The 22,396-nt window shown below is 42.6% G+C and overlaps 1 protein-coding gene across 1 annotated transcript; it reads right to left on the minus strand.

The window, feature by feature from the left end:
- Positions 1 to 661: 661 nt before the first annotated feature.
- Positions 662 to 22,353, minus strand: dchs2 (dachsous cadherin-related 2). Its single transcript, XM_088342916.1, has 22 exons — positions 21,451 to 22,353; positions 20,542 to 21,360; positions 19,029 to 19,235; positions 18,499 to 18,730; positions 18,190 to 18,426; positions 16,452 to 16,881; positions 15,777 to 16,360; positions 15,465 to 15,652; positions 14,215 to 14,314; positions 13,974 to 14,143; positions 12,865 to 13,672; positions 12,530 to 12,769; positions 10,507 to 10,641; positions 9,240 to 9,449; positions 7,541 to 8,401; positions 6,975 to 7,091; positions 6,419 to 6,630; positions 6,134 to 6,285; positions 5,197 to 5,327; positions 4,841 to 5,127; positions 4,601 to 4,742; positions 662 to 3,436 (listed from the first exon to the last, which is right to left on the minus strand). The coding sequence occupies exons 1-22, from the start codon at positions 22,351 to 22,353 to the stop codon at positions 999 to 1,001; spliced, it is 9,603 nt and encodes a 3,200-aa protein (XP_088199042.1). The 3' UTR covers positions 662 to 998.
- Between the last annotated feature and the right edge of the window lie 43 nt (positions 22,354 to 22,396).

Raw genomic sequence — 22,396 nt, forward strand, 5'->3', positions numbered from 1 at the left:
ACTGCTAAGCATGTTCAAGCAATTTCCTTAAATATTGCAAATGGAATGAGTTTGTGATAACGATCCACCTCAGGCCAGAAGTAAGAGTGTTTTGAAGAGGGTGCACATGAGCTCACCGCTCCTTACCAGCAACTCCTAAAAATACTCTGTTTCTGGTCTGCCAGATTACCTGATTTGGTGAGAGATCTTCTCCTTTGGGCTGGAATCACAAATGGGAAACAAAGAACTAAGCCGTGCATAAACGCGGGTCAATAAATTACAGTGAGCCTACAGGTGATTACACGTAGGTTCAGGGCTGCAGTGTTTATTGTTCCAGCCCAAACCTCTGGCAGAGATTTCAGCAGCTGTACGCCTCAATGTTTGCTTAGCCTGAGCAGTAAAACAGGCAGAGGCCGATATGTGAACTTCCATCATTTTGCAAAATTCTAAAATGATGTACAGAATGCAGAGTAAGTTAAGACTTGTGCTTTGCTACGTTTAAGGTACTGCGGACTATATTGTATTCTCCGCTAACAACTGAGTTAGGACCCTTTTACAGGCATAGGTTGAGGCTAGAGGCCTATGTAACTATGTTTTGGAGGCCCCGATAAGAAAAAAATGGGTTCAAAGTAAATTCATTGGAAGCCATAAAGATCCCAATCCAAAATGCAACAGTTTTAATTTTAAAGCAAAATAGCAACAGAAAACATATCTAGTAAGTCAACTAAAATAAGGAAAGCTGCATCACAGTCCTTTTTGTTGTTATAATTACAGCTTTGTTGGTCAATACAGCAAGAATGCTACATAGCAGAGCGTAGACCTCTACCTAATCCCCCCCAAAACTCGAGAAAAGGTAATATTTGTGTTAGGTAGACTTCTACCTTCTTCACAATGACAAACAGATAAGTGGTACAGTTGAAATTCTCACAGGAGTGGATTTGTCCTCATGATGGGAATGTCTTTCTTGGTTACAAAGCTCATGTTTTGAAGGCTCAAATGCGCTCTAGCTTAATGCGTTCTCATACTTGGATTTCTGTCTCTAAAAGGCTTGTGGTGAGGGGCCCCGAGTCTAGCCTGATACCACCCGCGTCAGATGTGATTGGAGAGGTCCTAAGGGTGAGCGACGAAAGGGAAGGGGAGAACGTTGGTGTCATGGCCGTCGGTGTTAGTCCTGTGTTCCTAATCATGGGGGAGTAGATGTACCTGGGGTAGGAGGGCCGCCGCCCCAGAGTGGTTGCCAATGACGCTTTGCGGGGAAGAACGGTCCGCAGCCCCGGCTGGGCCACGGATGTAATAAGCGGAGGAGGTTGTTCCGAGTTCTCAAAGCCCATTTGAAGCTCCTGGTCTGGGAGCATTGCAATGTCCCTAAAGACCGATGCCAGAGTCTGGAAGCAAGGCTCCCAGTCCAGCAGGTAGTCCCTTGTGTTGCCCCCATTCAGAGCTTCCAGGGAGGAAAGGGAATCTGCAGACTTCGATTCTAAATTTGGTTCTCTAATCCTTACAAGTAGTGCCTCGCCTCCTCTTTCTTCTCTGAAATGGTGCAGACTTTCCATGCTGGCCATCCCCGATACCAAGCAGTCCCCAGAAGATACAAAGTCTCTCGGACCAACATCCAAAGCGTGGCATTGAGAGTCATTACCGCCTGCGTTTTCCAAAGTATGATTAACGTCTCGTATGGAGCAAGGGTACTCGTTGATCCTCTTGATCTCCTGATCCTCGGCTGTCTCGCCTTCTGCCGAACCACGGCCACTCCAGTTGGACGGCGTATGGCGGTTGGATTCATCACAGTTTTTGATCAAAATACAAGGTTTCATATCTTGCAGGGAGAAGGCACGGTCTGGTTGGTTAAGATTTGGGGTCATCTTTTTGAGGCAAGCCTCTTTCAGTTTTGTCTTGAGCACCAGAATGACGAAGACAACGAGGATCAGAAGAACTAATGCGAGCGAGATGCTCAGAATAAGCAAGTGGCTGTCGAGTGGCAGGCCGACGATTGTCCTGGCTGAGTTTGAGACATTAACATAAACGTGGCACAAACTCGTCCTGGACCCTAGTCTGGGACTCTTGGCAGACACAACCAATTGTACCAGATCTCTACTGCCCCATTTGCGGAACACAGGTGCTGAAATATAGATGCGGCCAAGGGTCTTATTGATAGAGAAAAACGGCGGTGGGTCCAAAAGCGAGTATTCCACCAACCCGTCCACACCTTGATCCTGGTCCATTGCCATTACGTAGCCGATTGTGTCTCCCAGCTGCGTGTCTTCGGGTAGCGGGAAGTGGTACTGATTCTGAGCAAAGAGTGGACTAAATTCGTCCACTCCTTTGACAGACACTTGGACTCTGACTGTGGCTGCCTTGTTGCCCTTGTCCCGGGCTTCCACAAACAAGCAGTACTCGCTCTTATGTTCGTAATCCAACGTCTGCCGGGTGTGAATATCACCAGTGTGGGGGTCCAAAGCCAAGGCAGACTCCTTGATTGTCATTGCATCAAAATCGCCGAAACAGGTGGACAGGACTGAGTAGGTAAGTTGACCATAGGCACCCATGTCTTTATCGACACCTCGGATGGAACAGACATGGGAAAATGCCGGAAGGTTTTCCAGCACGGAACAATTAAAAATGGGGAACAGGAAGAAGGGACTATTGTCGTTCTCATCCAATACTGTAATAAACACCACAGTAAATGCAACTTTCAGATGCTCTGTAGAGTCTGTGACATCTGTCACCCGAATGGTGAGGATGTATTCAGAGTGTTTCTCATAGTCTAATGAATCATTAACCACCAAAAGTCCAGACTCTGGGTTAAGCCTGAAATGCCCCCTGCTGTTCCCTGATATAATATCGTAATGCAGCAGACTGTTGACTTGTACATCTGGATCAGATGCATTGACCCACAATAGGCTGGTACCCAGGTGGCTGTTTTCACTGACTTGAGTGTGGTACTCTGTACTTGCAAAAAACGGCGCATAGTCATCACAGTCCAAGACAGTCACTATGACATAGGCAGAGCTGTTTAGTTGAGGCGTCCCTCGATCAGATACCTTCACAGTGAGCGAGTAGTTGTTAACAGTCTCGTGGTCCAGCGGGTTGCACAGCACCAACAGGCCGACACTTTTCATCCGATTCTCCACTTGTGTCTTTTTTACTTCCAAGCAGAAACGCCTCCTTTCATTTCCTGCCACCAGTGCGTAATCCAGATGAATGTTTTCGGGGCTCCAATCTTGGTCAGAAGCAAATAAGGTCAAGAGCGTGGAGGTAATGGGTGTGTCCTCTGGCACAGTGACGGTGTATACATTCTGGTGAAAGAGCGGTGCGTGGTCGTTAGCGTCCAGGATCAGCACGTCGACAGAGGTAACGGTAGAGAGCATGGGGTTTCCTTTGTCCCGGGCCTCGACAATAAGTCGAACAGGGTTGCCGTTGTCTGTTGCCTTAATGGGCTTATTGGTGAAAATAGAACCTAAAAGACAAAATAATTAATACCATAAGCTAGGTAGAAAGGATAAACATTGTATTTTGGTTACTTATTTACACCATGAAGGGAATGAACAAAACCATAAGAAATGTGGACTCTTCCTGGGATTTGTGACACAGAAAAAGTGACATAAAGAGTACTGTTCAAGATTTTTTGCCCCTGTTCAGTATTAGAGAACTTAAAAACTCAAAATTCTCTATAATTCATTAAGAAAGGGTGCGCCATTTGTATTACGGTTGCCTGTTTCTTCCACAAAGAAAAGGTTTTCCTTTCTGATGCAACAATCGAGTGCAGTGTAAAAAGGGTACGTGGAGTCAAATAAAAATCCTAAGCTAATATCGACTCAACAGTCGTAAGTTTATCAGAACACTCCAATGTTGAAAATGATAGTTTGCTCCAAAAATGTCTACTTCATTGAAGTCTCAGTACGGCTATTGTAGGGCCACACAACACATGAACTATTAACACGTCCTTTCGCTTGTTAGCATTACCCGTGCACCTCCTTTGTTTTAACCAAAACCATGTGCACACCATTACAAAGCTCTGGAGTGGTAACGTATTACCCCACTGACTGATTTATGGTCCTACTTCAGTGCATTGCCCTGCTGAATTCTCTACACATTGGCTTCATTAATTTTCTCTGGGCTATTTATTGTTTTGCAAACATAAGGAGACCATTTCAGCTTGGAGAGTTGCGTATCGGATAGCAGTATAGGTTTGACTTGTTACACCGGAAGCTGGGAATTTATTCCAACACAGTATTTAATGCTGAGGTTCCTGAGCATATTGGAAAAAAAACTAAATAAATGAACTTAAGCTCTTGAAAAATCTTAGAGCAAAAATGTGACATTAAAAGGAAGTGTAATGGTACTCTGTTATTTTACAAAAAAACATCATCGCCTACTAATGTGGTACTTAAGTGGCGATTTATAGTATTTTTACGTTTTGTGATATGATACTTTTCCAAAAGTATGAAGAAAATGCTTCCCAGTCCAGACTTTGCAATCTTTTGTGGGAACTGGAATTGGAGCTAATCATTTCAACTCACAAAGAGCTTCATTGTTGTAACTTGAACTGGATTCTTTTTACAACTTGCATAGTGGTTTTGGCAAACGGACAAGATTTTATTGAACACTTACAAGTTCTTACCAGTGTGTGCTTGGATGTAAAAGCCTTGCAAAGGAGATGAGAGAAGCCTATAGGTGATCTTGCCATTCAACCCTGAGTCCTTGTCTGTTGCTGTCACGTTTAAGACAAACGTGTCCTCCAGAGCCAACTCGGACAACTGCACCTAAACTCAAAAATCAATGAGCAATCTGTAAGTTTTACTGACCCCCTACACAAATAATTGGAAAGTGGTTACAGTCACTATGTTGTTTTCACACAAACCTGGTATGAAACCTGGTTGAAGACTGGACTGTTGTCGTTAACGTCCACAACCTGAACTATCAATTTCCCGGGCGTTTGGTGGAGAGAATCCGATGCCCATATGGTCAGCGTGAGCTCGGCGTCTTCCTCAAAATCCAACTCTCGGGTCAGTGTGACCACACCGGTGTACTGGTCCATAGCAAAGGGGCCTTCCATACCAGTGTCTCCTGCAAAATTGAAGGTGATAGCGGGGCCCAAGTCCACGTCGTTTGCCACCACCTGTGTCACCACGTACCCGGCTGGGAGATCTGCCAGATAGAGTTGACATTAGGAGGATCTTACTTTTTGAAGGTCTTATTAGTCAGTAATGGTCTTACTTTCAGATATAAGTACGGCGTCTATTGGGGGGATGGCAGGACGGTTGTCATTGACATCCATCACTTGGAGCCATATGGTGGCAGTACTGCTGAGGTTAGGCTTTTCTTTGTCAGACGCTTGAACCATCAACCTGTAATGTGAACAAGATCCATACATGAATCATGATTTACTGAAGCAGACTTTTGGCCATTAAACTGGTGAAATCCTAGAATTAGTCACCAGGCAATCATATATGAGGACTGTTAGCGCAGGATTTCAGAAAAAGACAAGTCATCTTACTTCTTCGATGTAAATCCCGGCAATATATACCATGGTTTCCGTACTCATTGTTAATAAAAGGATGTTGGTTAATCGTAACCCCTTTAAGGGCAATGTACCAGAACGCTAAATATCTAAACAATTGGAAGAATATGTCAGTAAGTTGTAATCAGGGTTGGGTAGGGTTACTTTAACTGGATTACTTTCAATTACTTTTGGATTACTCCAATACCAAATATGCAAATAAAAGACAAAATAAACTAAATATGAATAAAACTACTAAATTTTGTGCAGGCTTGGGGAGTAACGGAATACATGGAACGGCAAAAATGATGTTGGCAAGCTGTTTCGATTTATTTTCATTTTGTTTCTGTCGCATTTTATGTTAGTTTTGCCAGAGATCACAGAGATCAAAGCCAGGAGAGAAAGCTTACCACGTGTTGTGAGTCATAGTTTTATTCATATTTAGTTTATTTTGTCTTTTATTAGCATATTTTGTATTGGAGTAATCCAAAAGTAATCCAGTTAAAGTAACCCTACCCAACTCTGGTTATAATGAAACAAATTGTAAGGTGACTGGTCTTTCTTGCATGTCCTGGCCCTGCTGGGGATTATAACTCATTACAATTCAAACCAGGGTTATGGACTCATCATTTAACCGTTTGAAATTTAGCATACTTGTATAAGGACGTGATCTCACGGTCAAGCATCACGTTGGTGGTGAGGATCCCGCTGAGTGAGTTTAGAGTGAATGCGTCGTTAAGGTTCCCCGAGATGATGGAAAACTCAGTTTGCCCTTTTGCCTCACTGCCTGTATTGTGATCAGAAACCTGAGGGAAATAGAAAAAAAATTGACATAAAAATTAACAATGTTGAGGGGGCCTGAAAAAGTTGGGACTGATTTATGTAAGGATGGTAAAGGACGGTGATTTAACCATTATCTTTAACTCTCCGGCCACCCACCTGCATGGCGTAAGTGTTGCGTTCTAGGCCCTCCCACACGGCCGCATGGTAGGCCTCCTGTAGAAAAATGGGTGGTTTGTCTTTGGCATCTTGCAGGGTCACCACTACTTTGCAGTGGGCTGTTTGCCCGCCGCTCTCTGCCAAGACCAGTAGCTCCAACTGGGGGGTTGTCTCAAAATCCAAAGCATCGTCCTTGCATATTCGGATCTCACCTTGCACATCAGTAAACAAGTTTAGTGAACATGTAACATCGTTGTTCTATTTCTCAATTTCAACGAAGCAAGCTATGGACTTCATTCCAGTCCAGTCCACGACCTCTTGAACAACATAGGTATCTCATTGCTCTCTTATATCAAGAAGGTTGGAACATGACTCCCAATTGTGGGGCCTGGAAATAATTCCCAGATCAAGCGCTTAGCAAAGAATAATGGCACAAATTCATTTCAAAGATGTTTTTGCGGATTGCATCATGGAAAATGAAATTCGATGATTAGAAGATATTGTGAAATTTCTTATGTGCAAGGCTAAAGGTTCCACTACTTCAGCATGTCGTTACCTGTGTGGGGATCAATGGAAAACACACCATCGCTGTCTTTGGGGAATATGGAATATAATATATTTTCCATTTGGCCAAAAGATTGATGACTGGCATCAACTGTTAAGATCCAAGTTCCTGAAAAAAGAATTGACGTTATAAAAAGGGAAGAAGGGGCTGCTGTCCAAACAATAGTTGCAGTGTGAAAACAGAAATAAACTCAGTGGAGGGTCAGATATATGAAATTCAAATACAGTCCAAACGCCAATCCAAAACCCCAAAAAGATGAAAAAGGAGTTAATTTAAAATGCGAGTACTTGCGCACCATGCTTGATCTGACCAAGGCTACGATCATGAGGTGATGGCGACAGAGAATAACCAAGTTTCTAATTTCAGACAGCACCTTTAACAATTTTTTCTAAGACTACAGAATTTATCATAGATCTGACCCCCCTCCAAAATGCAATACACACAATGAGTATACCCAGAAAAATGAAGATCTCCCCCGATTTTCGATCTGGATTCAAATACGTTTACCCAAATACAAAAAGGTATTATTGTCAAAAAAGAAAAACAATGCCACTTACCCTTTTTGCTATTTTCTGCAATAGTGACATTGTAAACATTGTGTGTGAATTGCAAGTCTTGGATGTCACCCTTGAGTCGGACGAACACCACACAGCTAGATGTTAGGGCGGGATTTCCACGGTCTGTTAGCGCTACCCGCAACTCCTTGCCTGGGAACCCAGCCTTCACCCGCCGTCTCATTGAAATTTCGCCCGTCTCCCCGTTGATATCAAACAGGTTCTCGTTGCCATCAGGCAGGGAATACCGAACAGTTCCATTGAGGCCCTGGTCGGGGTCTATCCCTGTCACAGTGCCGACCACTTGGTTTGGAAGTGTCTCACCAGAGACTCGCGCATTGACAGGATTGCTTTGGCAGACAGGAGCGTTGTCGTTTATGTCGTCCACCAGGACCATCACAGACACCAACGAACTCATCCGGCCTTCATTTCCACTATCTGTTACCAAGACTTTCAGTGAGTATTGGGATTTGGTCTCCCGGTCAAGGGTCTTAGTGGTCCAAATTGTTCCGGTGGTGGCGTGGATGGTGAAGGCACCATGGTTGCTATCTTCCACCAGTGAGTACGTCACATCACCATTGGGTCCATGGTCAGGATCCAGAGCTGTGATGCTCAGGACTGTCGCTCCAGCTGGAAGACCTTCGCTAATGGTGGCACGATAGCTGTCTTGCGTGAAAGTCGGGGCGTTGTCGTTCTGGTCCAGGAGGATTAGTTGTAGTTGCGTGGTGGAACTGAGAGGGGCCAGACTACTGTCACGGGCTTGTATGGTCATTGTGTATTTTGGATGGTCTTCGCGGTCCAGAATCCGAAGCGTCTTGATGGCGCCCGAGAAGCTGTCTATTGCAAATGCGCCATAGTCCTCGCCTGAAGACAAACACATGTAAAACGTATGCATAAGAATTGACTTAATTGACTTCAACATATTTAATAAGAAAGTAGCTCGTACATGCTATGAAAATAATTCTTGATCAATTAAGTAAGTTAAGTGTTTTAACACCGTTTATGGATCAATCATTTCACTAATTCTACCGAATTTCTTTTCCCGTTCCCGTTTTCTGCTTGTCAACAATGCCCTTTTTTTTCTTTTGTAGGATTCAATTCTCATTCGTCATGTAAATAAATGTAAATGGCACATGGTCTGCATTTATATAACGCTTTTCAAGTCAATGAAGACCTCCCAAAGCCTTTTACAATGTGCTTCACACTTACCCATTCACACATACTCACACACCAATAGGGAGTCAGCCATGCAAAGCGCCTACCTACTTATTGGGGGTATTAGGAATTCAGTATCTTGCCCAAGGACACTTCGACATATAACACGGACAAGCCGGGAATCGAACCTGTGACCTCTAGATCCCAAGACGAGCGCTCTACCTGGAGATAATGCCGCCCTGTAGTTTGTTAGTGTCAAACACGTGCATTGTTTATTTCTGTGCTTCTACTATTTTCCTTCTGGACTGATCAACCATTATCCATATCAATGAACTGAAAAATCGACAATTTAACGCTAAAATTTAAAAACGTTTACAGTATCGCTTCCTTTAAGAAAATGCTGGAGAAAATATGAGGCTATGTCGAATTACTTCTGTTGGGAAACCGTGGGCCCAATCTTCTGGTCAATTAGGTAACCACCGAATTAGATTCTGAATCAAATAAATATACTTTAAAGCAATTTTTTCTACAAACATAACGTCCTCACCTAAGAGGGAGTAGCGAACGGTGCCGTTCTCTCCAACATCCGTGTCAGATGCCCGGGCTGTGTGCACGATGCCGGGCGGCAGGTTTTCCGGAATGCTGACCTGGAAGGAAGAGCGCGAGAATCTTGGCGGGTTGTCGTTGTCGTCCAGCACTGAGCACAGGACCGTGGCGGTGCTGGAAAGGGCCCGTGGGCCGCTGTCACGGGCCTGGACTGAGGACAGAAATCAGGATATAACAACTGAAGCTCCTCTACTTTCTGACACATTTTTTCTTTGTCCAATTTTTTTCTCCACATATTTGATTTCTTAACAGTGGTAAAAAGCCTGACACGACTGGAAGGATTCCAGAGGTATTTCATCGCTTTCGGTCTTTGAGGACAGATTTTTTAAATTAGGCAAAGAACCTGTAGTGTTCCTCCCCACAATTTTTGCAGATACGTTGTAAAATATTTCATGCATCGGGAGACTTGAAAACTTTTGTCTCAAAGCTGACCCATCTGGCTTGTTCGATGTAGAGCTGTGATGTCATTGAAGGAACAAAACACTTTTAAAATGGTGAATCCCATTAACAAAACATTTGAGGCCACCTCAGAAACAGATAGAAATTGTAATGAAGAGCCATTGCATATCGCTTATTTTTGCTCTTCTCGCTTGTGAGTTTCGCTGCGTGTGTCACTGTTTGTATTATTATGTCCGCTAGCTCCCCTTAGCGTCGGGGCTGCCGAGGGCTTTCCTGTTTGGTTTGCTCTGGTTGACGTCGTTGTTTGGCCAGCTTGCATGACGTCAGCGGCGGTTTCGCCGTGTCCCTTGGTTCATTCCGAGGGGTTAAGGCGTTACATATATACATATAGGATACGGTGACCGCTTGGCAAGGTGCTGGTGTTCCTCCAATGACATCACAGCTCAGGAAGACAAGACACGATGTCTTCAAAATGGCTCGTCTCGGAGAATAATTAATATATACCGATGATAACTAAGATCCCCATAGTCCTCTATCTATTATTGTTCAACTCAAGCAAAAGTAAATATATATGGTATGTTTTGTCTTTGCCTCTGCTTTTCCTCCACATGTTTGAGTATTTGTCACTGATAAATAGCTCTGTGTAATTCTGTCACAGCTTTCGACCATTTTTCCTGTTTTTAGGTTTCATGATTGAGCCTAATGGTTCAGCATGTTGACTGAGGGCACATCTGCAAACAATTTGGTCTGCATGAGTGACATGGAATGAATGTGTTGATTGGAGCTCTGACGTCTGGTCCAACTCCTACCTCGCAAGGTGAATTGTGACTGCTGCTCGCGGTCCAAGAAGGTCGACGTGGTGATTAAGCCGGTGTATGGGTTGATGCTGAAGAGCTCGTAACCTGGGCCTGGTAAAAGACTGTACCACACCACTGCATTTTCCTCTGGGGAATGCGTTGAGCAGAGAAAACAAAAATGGAGACTTAGCAGACCTTTTCGGTCAGGTTGAAGATAAACATTTGGAGGGATATCGCATTTATTTAAAATACTCTGACATTTCGTTTGGTAGGTGATGGGACAAGTTTTGGATATATTTCATTCGTACTTTTTTGGGTTTTTAGGAAACATTTTCACGGTTTCATTTTCTTATGGTGTTAAAAATGTTCGGAAAAGGTTTAGAGGGAAAGAGTCTTACAAATGTTGGAAAGAAATTAAATGATTAAGGTTGGTTTGAGGTGTTGATTGATTATTTATTACTACCTTTTGTTTTTTTTGTATATATGTATATGTATTCCTATTTGCAGTAATTACCCCCTTTAACAAAGACTTTTTCTTTTAATTTTGAAATTTAAAACAGAATAAAACAAAGCAAAACAACATTCAGAAAATAACAGGGGGAAATTCCCCGAAAACATAAAATCAGACAATTCAATATAATAGCCTTTAAAAGTCTGCTTCAGACTTTTCTGATGAAAAAATATTATATCAATAGTACAACCTTAATATACCTTTAATCAACAATTTTTTAAAAAAATAAAGAATTAATTCTTCAAATAAAGATTGCAATGATTGATAATGATTGATAATGATTTAAATTATTTTTTTCCCTCCATTTTTTTCCCAATACAAATTATAAACAAGTTTGAGGACATAGTCCTTGTACTGCACTGCCAGTGCCAAATTTTACATGACAATATGATTTACATTTTTTTTATTACTATACTATAGTTTATTTATTATATTTATATTTATTATACTTTATTACTATAATACTATACAATACTATTTATTGTAAATAATTTTATTTTATGGCATTTACTATACATGCAATTGAGCTTAGACAAAGACAAATATAGATAGATAGATAGATGAATAGATGGATAGATAGATAGATAGATAGATAGATAGATAGATAGATAGATAGATAGATAGATAGATAGAGAACCAAGAGAAAGAACTAGTACAAATATAAATGATTATAATAGAAAGCATTTTGTCTAACACAATTTTCTTTATATAAAAAGAAAAAAAAGAAATCTGTTTCATATTTTCCTTTAAAAATGTTTATGATACTCAATGTTTCTTCAGAAAAAAAGGCTGATTAGCTTCTATGTTTTTCTTATCTTGATATTTAAGGTCAATAATAGTGGCCAAAACCACATTCTATATTGGCACAGATGGCTTGGATTTTAAACAACATCACCAGAAAAGTCCTTTCAGACCCTCCCTTACTCCTTGGCCAGCACCACCCTACCCCCAAAATCCACCCTCAAGCCCCCTGCTTGCTGTTTTTGGACTCTAAGCACCTCCTAGAATGTTTGCAAGAACCCCTGGTGATGCCCCCCCAGACCCCTTCCCAAAACACCCGTCAACAGCACTTCAACAGAGCTCCTCTGTCGACAGCAGCAAACCAAATAAATGGGATGGAGAAGGCGGCCCGTGTTAAAATAAACGTCCGTGATTAGAGCTTAGACTCGTGAAATTATTTCTCGTTCTGTTGTTTATTTCTATTCTGCAAGGTTTTCGTGAACTGCTGGCAAAAAAAACGATGCTATTGCAGTGAGTGCATGGCACAGCAACATAGTGAGTGCGTGACTGACCCTAGCGTGGACTATTTTTTTTACTCAATGAACTATTTATACAAGCTCAACTGTGTTGTACAACTACTGATTTCAATTGTGCTGTTTTTCATGTCAGGAAGACCATGGACATGCAGCTGAGTTGGGGCTATTGGGTATTTTTGGAGATTCCTGACAGAAGTTGTCACGAATCAGGGCTGGTCATTTTGATTCACATGGAAAAGAACAGCGACTAATAATGACTTCATCGTACCTGAATCCTCATCAGTGGCAGACACTTGGACCACCGTCTCAGTGGGCTCTCTGTTCTCAGCCACGCTTGCGAGGTAGACGTCGCGACTGAAAATGGGCGGTTGGTCGTTGACGTCGAGAACCTCTACTGTTAACATCTGGCTAGATGAGAGAGGAGGCAGCCCTGCATCTACCGCGCCCACCTCCAGTCTGTGAAACCGTGCTGTTTCGAAGTCCAACAGTGCAGACAGCCGCAAGAGTCCTGAACAATGAACGTGTGTGTTTTATCACTTCTGGGTTCAACTTTTTGATTTTACTATGGTTACAGTAGAATGGTCTACAGGTGTGTGTGTGTACCTGATTTTTCTTCCAGAGTGAACAACCCTCTCTGGTTTCCTGCCAGTATCACGTAAGAAACTGACTCATTTTCACTTTTGTCTAAATCAACCGCTACAAAACGGTGGAGCAAACTTCCTTCCGCTGCATCTTCTGCCACTTGGACTACATCCGCCGATTTGAACGTGGGACGATTATCGTTGACGTCCAGCAGAAAGACTCTCACTATCACTGACGCTTGCATACGCTCCTCCGGCCTCTTGGCTTGGTCTTCCGCAGTTACAGTGAAGGCATAGTCCGTCTTTAACTCCCGGTCCAGAACCGCCGCCACGGTCAATCTCCCTGTCCAAGGGTCCAAATGCAAGGGGAGGCCCGGTGGTGAGGTAAGGGAGTACCGCAGGGCACTATTTGGGTATGTCCCATCCTCATCTCTGGCGCAAAAGGCAAATGCCAGAGTCCCAATGACGGCATCTTCCTTCAATGCAAATTCTATCATCTTGTTTGGAAACCAAGGCAGGTTGTCATTCACATCCTGTATGGTCACAAACACTTGCACTGTGACATTATTGCCAACGTCGTCCTCAATGCTCACAGTTAGTAAGTACTGGGTAGCCGCCTCGTAGTCCAGGGGCTGGTAGACATAGACATTGCCTGACTGGGATTTGACGCCGAAGCGGGAGTCTCCATTGCCATTCGTAATGGAGTAACTAAGGTTCCTTCCAAGAGACACGATGTTAGCAGAACCTATAATAGTTCCCGGTGATTCGTCTTCTCTGACCCACAAGTGTCTCACAACAATTTGGGATGATTGGACCTCTGACTCACAAACCTGGGAAGGATGCACAAATTTAAAAGTAGAATATGAGATATTGTTCTAAAAGTGACATGCAAGTGACTCTTGGTTAGATTTGGAAGTTTATGATCATTGTTTTGATCTTCCTCACAATTCAGTACTCCAGAGTTTGATGTGAAACCCTGGACTAAGTTTCTGTGTGGAGTTTTCATGCAGGCAATGAAGCCTCAACTGCTACAAAAGGTAAACGTGTCCAATGCTACCCTCTGATGGTAAATTTGTGCAATTGTATGGCACAAATTAATTTGGTGCGTGTAAAATCAAGCCATAAGCGTACCTTTACGTAAATGAGTGCAGTTTCCTCTTGTGAAGGAGTTCCTCCGTCTCTGGCTGTCACTTGGAGGGTGTATGTCCTTTCTGCACTGGGCTGGAACAGCAAAGTTGTCCTAATGTCGCCGCTTCTTCCATCAATCTCAAAATGTTTCAAATGTTGACCTTCATTCCAGACTAAAACACACAATAGAAGGTTAAAGAAACAGACAAATGGAGTAATTTAGGTTTGGGAGAAAATTACTTACCAGTCAGCAATGAAAAAGTGACAGTTCCGTTTTCACCAGCATCCAAGTCTTTGGCAAATGCATTTGTCACCAAGGACCCGGATGGTACTCCAGGAAGTATCTAACAGTAAAATAAAACAATGAGTTATTCTGAGTAAAACTGTATTTTTGTGAACATTACCTCAAAATTCACCTTGTTTTTTTTTTTTCACATCTGTGGGCAGAAAAAATGCCTTGTACTGGTGTCACTAGCCATCTGAAAATGGCATCTAATTTTTATTTTTTAATTGTTTAAAAAATTATGATTGAAAGTAGGGATATGCACAGTAGGGTGGTCCTTATTTTTCGACTTTTAAAATTTCATGCTCTGACCCCTTGAATATGTTCCAATATATACAAAACGTAATTAGGCAAAGTTTCATCACAATCAAAGGATATTTAGAGGTCGCTCAAGGCCTCTGAAATTTTGGTATGAAAAATAAGGATTTTTCGCACATTATATCAGACCTAGTGTACAAAGTTACTTGTAACTTTTCTTGTGTTATAAGCAATGGACTGAAATTGGATGTTCTAAAACGCCGTACACATAGGGTTAAGATTTCCGTTTTTTCTCGAAAATTGCCAAAATTTTACCATTTTGGGAAATTTCAAAGTCGTTGAGCTACCTCTAAATATTATCCAAATTGTTCAAAATTGCACACAGTGTGTTTTTATCGATATAAGAACATACGCGGGGGGTCAGAGCCCAATATTTCCCCCCAAAAAATTTCGACCCCCATTAAGGACCACCCTAATGCACAGTTATTTCTTTCTGAAACATATAGTGTAAAGCAGTGTTTCTTCTTCAAACCAAAGCAAATTTCGATTGAAAATGCTTAGAGCCATACCACCCTTAGAAATTGCTTCCAGAAAACCAATACTCTGCTTCTTTTTGCTTTGTTAAGGTCTATGTCGTGAACACAAGCCATGATGTACTAAATATAAGTTGTTCCTTCAAATTGTTCTCAACAAGTGTCTTGACTAGAATTCATTATTTGTTGAGGCTCAATCCCAGGAGGTAGTATGGGGTAAGTTGTTTAGGTAACTTTTGTTGCATTTTTTTATTTTACTTGTATTATTTGTAACTTCTTATTACCAATTTTTGCAATTTTTATCATTTTTTAGTAACATTTCTATAAAAAAATATTCATTCTCAGAAATAAAATGTTACTTCTGTTTATTCAACAGAATATCTGCACACCTGTCCATCTACATTCAAATATAATGCTGACCTGCACAGTGCGCTCTTTGCTAGCCGGCATGTGAATGAACTGTGGTGAGTTGTCGTTGACATCAGTGACAAGGATGTGGACAGTAGCATTGGCGGTCTGCCGTGGGCTCCCTTGGTCAGAAACCAAAATCTCCAGAGTGTGTTGGCTGTGCTGTTCCCTATCTAACTTTACCCAGTTGACAATCTCGCCTGCAAATCGCAGAAAGTGAGTCTTATATTATTGAGCTGAGTATCCTGGCCACTTGCAAAATATAGTGTATCTTCAAATGGCACACCTGCTGATGCTATTAATATGTCGGGTAGGTAGTTTTACCTGTTTCAGCATTAATACGGAAGGACTTTCCATCTGAAAGCAAGATATATGACAGCCGAGCGTTTTTCCCTGAGTCACGGTCGGTGGCCTTGACCTGTCCTACCAGACCCTGGGGTAACGGCCCTTCCGACAGTAGGAAGTGGTATGTGGCCCTGCTGAAAACCGGTGGGTTGTCGTTGACATCCAGCAACAGAACCAAGACTGTTGCTGTAGTGTTGTTTTTGTCTGATGTAGCGACAACTCTGAAGCGATAGGATGATTTCGTTTCATAGTCCAGATCGTCACAAACGGACAACCAACCACTTTTGGGATGGATACGAAACGGTAGTGGAGGTAGGCCCGCTTCCTCCTCCAGGGAGTAAACTAGATCCATGGTGTTGCAGGCCTCATGGGTGTGGTGGGCCTTCACCTGGATCACCCTGGAATCTCTATTGTAGGCCTCGCCAATCTCCACCTGGTAGACAAGCGACTCAAAGGCCAAACAGTCGCCCAGTGCAACCTGGTCCACATTCACTGTTAGCGTCAGGGTGTTGCTACGCACGGGATTTCCTCTGTCTTCGGCTGTGATGTCTAATAGAATTGGACTGAAAAATCACAAGAACCAAAATGATTATTATTGATGAAGCAGTAGTTAAAAAAAAACATAAAGGAACGGTAATTTTTGTAACGTCAAACCTTTCCCGAGGTTTTGCTCTCAGGCTTTTTTCGAGAGTAACGGTTCCAAGATTCATGTCCACTGTGAACAGCCCAGAGTGTTGACCTCTTAAATGATAAGTCACATGTCCGTTAGGCCCACTGTCATCATCGTGTGCGTGGGCAATGTACACTGTAGTGCCAGGCATGGTGTTTTCTGACATGAAGATGGCATCGCGGGCTTTAAGGAACGCAGGTGACGCGTCATTAACATCGGCGATAGTAACGTTGACCTGCGCCTCACTGCAGACAGGGGAGGACTGGGTGTAAGCCTGCAGGAAGAGTAAGGCGTACGGTACAGACTCGTGGTCCAGAGATTTCATTGTGCTGATCTGGCCCGACTTTGACTCCATGGAGAACAGACCCTGTGGGTTGCCAGAGGCGATTCGATAGGATACCGAATCTGTCGAGTCTGTAAGCAATAAGAAATAACATTAAAATTTACCCGCTGCTCTCACCTTTGGAAAGGGTGATGCACTCTGGATGGATCATTGAAGGCTGTGAGATCCCTTGGCCAACTGCAAACTATTTCTTTCTTTTTAAAATTTGAAAAAATGTCATACAGTTATTTGCCTCCGTGGACACCAAAGGCGTCCTCACTAAGCAAAGAGTAATTACAGCGGATTTAAAACCTTTGAATTAAGTGTTTGTCATATCACACTCAGACACTCGTACTAAGATTGCAGACTGGCTTAATGACGCTTTGGATTTACCTTGTTGTTTAATCTTGAAGGAATGATGCCATTAATTAATTAAGTGGCCTCACGTGACTGCTGCGCAACTGTTAAGCTTCACACACTGCCAGGTTTTTCCTTTAACTTCAAACACACAATTGTACATGCATTTATTGGCGCTCTCCTGGTGTTTGTTATCCGATAATCTATTTGTAGGGGATTAGAGATTAAAGGGCAGCGTTGTCTGGAAGTAGCACTGGCACTTTTTAAAGAACACAAATGATAATTATGATGATCATAAATGGGTACACCAAATACTGCTATGTGTTGGAGGTTTAAAACACGAATGTTAAAATTTCAACACTTACCACTTTGGATGATTGTGTTACAGATACTTAAATGGCTTTTTGTTTAGAAAAATAATTACATAGCTAGTGCTTCTCCGACTTTAACATTTAGTACTTTCTTTTATTAGCAGGAAATTGCGATCTCGCCACCATTCTTGTTTTTGATCATTTCTGCAAAAGAGTAGTTCATGTATGTCAAACTTTATACATCAAAGACTTTTGAGGTGTTAACACATGTTTTACCTTTGATGATTTGAAAACCTTGATTTCACTGCTTTCATGAGTAAAACAATGATTTGTTAATGCAACAGTTAGAAAACATGTTAAACCTAACTGTGACTTTGATGCCAAGAGAAACATGACAGTTACCAATAACAAAAATGCTTTAGATGCAGTCCGCACTTATAGACCCTCAAAGATGCTGCACAGAGGACTCATTGGTCACATAAATGTGGTGCTCTGGATTATTACGAAAAAGCACACTTTGTTTTTTTAAATATGTTGTTGTAAGTATCAAGAGCTTGATGTTCAGAAACAAAATACGTGCATAGTTAATTTAAGGCTAAACTGTCTTTTCTGTTTACAAAACTGCAAAAGATAGATATGTTAACAATTTACGTTGAAATGTTTTTCTTGACCTTATTTATAAACAGGGACACCTGAAGACAGTTTTGAATAAATTTGACTTACAAAATGTACCTTTTGGGGTTGTAGCTAGTACTGTGCCCACGCTGGTTCCCTGAGGGGCATCCTCTGGCACGGTGAAGGCGTAGCGGGATTTCCGGAAGATAGGCGGAGCCTGGATGCTGGCCAAAATATGGACAATAACCTGTGCCGATCGAACTGAGGACATGCCCCCGCCGTCCTTTGCCATGATGTTCAACCTGATGGTGGAGGCTCCCATGTGACTCAAAGGTGACACGAGGTACAGCATCCCTGCTGAGGGAATGCAAGTAGATGGATTTGAATCTATGTAAATATGTTTCATTACCAGGCAGTTTTGATTACCTGTTTGTTTGTCGAGAGCAAACAGAGCAGAGAGATTGCCTGGCAAGATGTTATAAGTGATTTGGCCGAATTGACCAGAGTCAGCGTCCGTTGCGACCACTCCAAGAATCTCAGTTCCAGGTGCCGCATGACTACTGATGCTGGTGACGTAATGCTCTGGGTGGAACACTGGCGTGTTGTCATTCAGGTCTTGGATCTCAACATGCACATACACGTGTGCATAAAGGCCTCCCTACCAAGGCAGGAATGGAACAGAGTTATGGATACGTACAATAGGATAATACGTACACTATATTTAATGAAATAATATACAGTATGTACATACATTAACCTTCTGCATTCAAAAAACAAAACAGATATTTCAGTTCAATTTTTGTTGTTCTGGCTTAACATTTAGTAAATATGAAAAACAGTTGATTTTCGATTATTCTATGGCTTCATAGAAACAGAAACCATTTACGGATCGTCGATTGACCTAACATCCAAGACAAGCTTTGAGATTTATTTAATATATGTAATTTTCTACAGACCGGATCCTCTGCTTTGACCAGGATGTCATAGACAGTCTGTCCAGTGTCTCTGTCGATGTCCCGGGAGACACAAAGCTCTCCAGTATGTGAGTTAATGTGGAACAGGTTAGAGTTCTGGTTCTGGTATTGGTTCAACTCCTCAAAGTCATCAAGCAAAGAATAGACCAGAACACTAAAGCCTGGTCCGTCTGCGTCATTGGCTGAAACCTAGTAAAAATACAGGAAAATCCACTATGTAAACATGTGAAACAGAAGCTTATATCATGTTTTGGTTGTACTTATGTTTTGCAAACGTTTAAGTCAATTCTGTCTCGAGCAAAAACTAACAACATTTCTTAAGCAGTGGCAAAAATGTAGGCCACAATTGTCTGCCATACTTATACCTCACATAATACTATTAACACAATTTATTTACTTTTACCAGTTAAAAACATTGGACTTTTCATATTGCTGTTACTCATTCTATCAGCACATACAAGAATGCTGTCTTGTGGTAACAGGCAACACGTGTCTTCTGTTGTTTAACAACACTGGAACCATTGTTTAAAAAACAACAACAACACTGATGGACCCTCATACATTTTGGAATTGAATCAGGACTTAAGAAAATAAAAATTCTCTTTATGAACTATCGAGGAACACAAACTGAAAACTAAATGGAGCTAACATTTGTTCTCTCAATATCCATCCATCCATCCATCCATCCATCCATCCATCCATCCATCCATCCATCCATCCATCCATCCATCCACCCATCCATCCATCCATCCTTCCTTCCATCCATCCTTCCTTCCATCCATCCATCCATCCATCCATCCATCCATCCATCCATCCATCCATCCATCCACCCACCCACACATCCATCCATCCATCCATCCATCCATCCATCCATCCATCCAACCATCAATCAATGTATCCAATTCTTTCACTACCTATCCTCACCAGGGTCACAAGGGCAGCCCATCCTAGCTGACTTGGGGAAGTAGGCAGGGGACACCCTGAACTGGTCAATGGGCACATAGAAACATACAACCATTCATACACTCCCTCATATGTAGGGACAATTTGGACCTGCCAATCAAACTGCCGCACATGTTTTTGAAATGTTGGAGGAAACCTGAGTGCCAGAAGGAAACTTACGTAGGGGAAAACATGCAAACTCAGCACGGGGAGATTGGTAGCTGAACGTATATCCTTGCGCCATGCTGCTTGAACTATTATCAAATCTATGGCAATGTTCACATTTCCAAAAACTTATTCTGCTCAACTGGAAGCATGTATTTTCGTAAAAGTTCAAAACAATTTAGTCCATGCAAAATCACCTGCATTTTTTTTTTACTTTTTTGTTAGAATGAATTGCAATTTTGTCTTGTTCATAAAGATAATTCTTCAAAATAACTAAAAAAAACATTTGAGAATCTTCATCAAACCTAATAAAACCTTTTATACACAGCAAACATTGCCACATTTTGCAAACATTTTATTGAGAATTTGTTGGGTGTCTGTTACTCACTTGTAAAAAACATGTTCCTGCAGGGCTGTGTTCGATCACGCTGGCATTGTAGAGTCTCTGCTGAAAAACTGGCTCATTGTCGTTGACATCTTCCAACACCAGGCTGACGGTGGTGGTAGACGACATGGATGGTTCCCCTTGATCTTCCGCTATCACTAAAAGTGTACACACCTCCGGCTGCTTCTCCCAGTCCAGATCTCCTATTGTAAAGACCAGGCCGGATGTTGCTTCTACGGCCACCGGGCAGTCCCAGTCAGATTTGAGGACTGAGTAGGAGATGTCAGAATTGACTCCAATGTCAGAGTCATAGGCCTCCAGCTTGATGATTGAAGTCCCCTTAGAAGCATCTTCAGTGACCCGGACCAAAAAGACATCCTTATCAAAGATCGGGGCACAATCATTAGCATCAGCCACCTTTACAAGGAGAATAGTTTCGCATCTCAAAGGGGGACTGCCAAAATCCAAGGCTTGAATCTTCAACTCATACAGATCCTTCTCTTCCCTGTCCAGCTCACCGCAGACCCACAGTGCGTAAAGAAAGTCCTCTGTCTGCTTGAGGGCAAACTTCCCGTCTCCACCCTCTAGTTGCACTGACACCCTCTCCCCTTGGCCATCCGGGTCGGACACGGAAATCCGCGCCACATAGTCTCCAATATCAGCTGCCTCAGTGACAATTGCATCTCCGGTCTCGCTAAGAAAAAGCACGCTGATTGTAGGGGTATTGTCGTTGACGTTCTGTACATTCACAACCACAAGGGTGCTGCTTGTCTCTGGCTGGACTCCGTTGTCTCTGGCTGTGACAATCACTTCGTGGAAAGCCTGTCCGAACATGTTGAGTACACATGATTATCATCTTAAAGAAATCAGCAATGGTCTGGTAAAAAAGACTAAATTAAATGTATGCTCCACCTGTTCTTCAAAATCCAGAGGCCTACTGAGAAACACAATCCCAGTGGTCTCATCAACAGAGAAGAAATCTTCGCTCACACTCTGGCGCCGGTTGATTTCATAGCTGACCCTGGCATTTTCCCCCTTGTCTTCATCAACAGCGCGAACTTGGCACACAGTCGACCCAACTGGAGAGTTTTCCCATACAAATGCTTCATATTTGCTCTTGTTGAACACAGGCGCGTTGTCGTTCTCATCCAGAACCCAGATGTTAACACGCAGAGTCCCGATTCGGGCGGGAGTGTCGCCATCGAAAGCCTCTATGATCATGCTGTACAACTCTTGCACTTCTCTATCCAATGTCCTGTCCAGAACCATATCCAAGCTGAGGTAGTTTTCAGAAGCACTATGCTGCTCCAGCCGGAACACCCCCCCCGTATATTCCCCTCGGACCCTGTATCCCTGGATACCAAACTCCCCTTCATCCTGGTCCTGAGCTCCTTCGAGGTGGAAGTGGCTTCCCACCGGGCTCAACTCAGACACCCTCAGGTCCACAATTTCTGAAGGGAACACCGGCGAATTATCGTTGACATCCATCACGTCAATGCAAACCCTGACCACCTCCCCTGCTAAGGTGGCTACCACAAAGTCATAGCTCGCACGGCTTTCTCGGTCTAGGACTCCTGTCGTGGAGATGATACCCGTATCTGGGTCTATCTCTAAATCATGGAAAACATCTGAGTCACGGCTTTCTGAAATAAAGAACCCCACAGTGGTCCCGCTCAGACCTGTGGCCAGATCGCCAACTACAGTGTAAGCAGGGAGTCCCTCTGGGACAGAGAGTGTCAGGTTACAGACGTCTGCCCAAGAGGTTGCCCATAGGAACGCAAGAACCAACATCAAGTATGCACTTTGGTCGTACATCTCTGTTTTTTTTAAATTAGATTAGCGGTTTCCAAATGATTTT

The sequence above is a fragment of the Urocampus carinirostris genome, chromosome 8 (genome assembly GCF_059441175.1).
Source record: "Urocampus carinirostris isolate Australia breed hairy pipefish chromosome 8, RoL_Ucar_1.0, whole genome shotgun sequence".
Classification (NCBI taxonomy): domain Eukaryota; kingdom Metazoa; phylum Chordata; class Actinopteri; order Syngnathiformes; family Syngnathidae; genus Urocampus; species Urocampus carinirostris.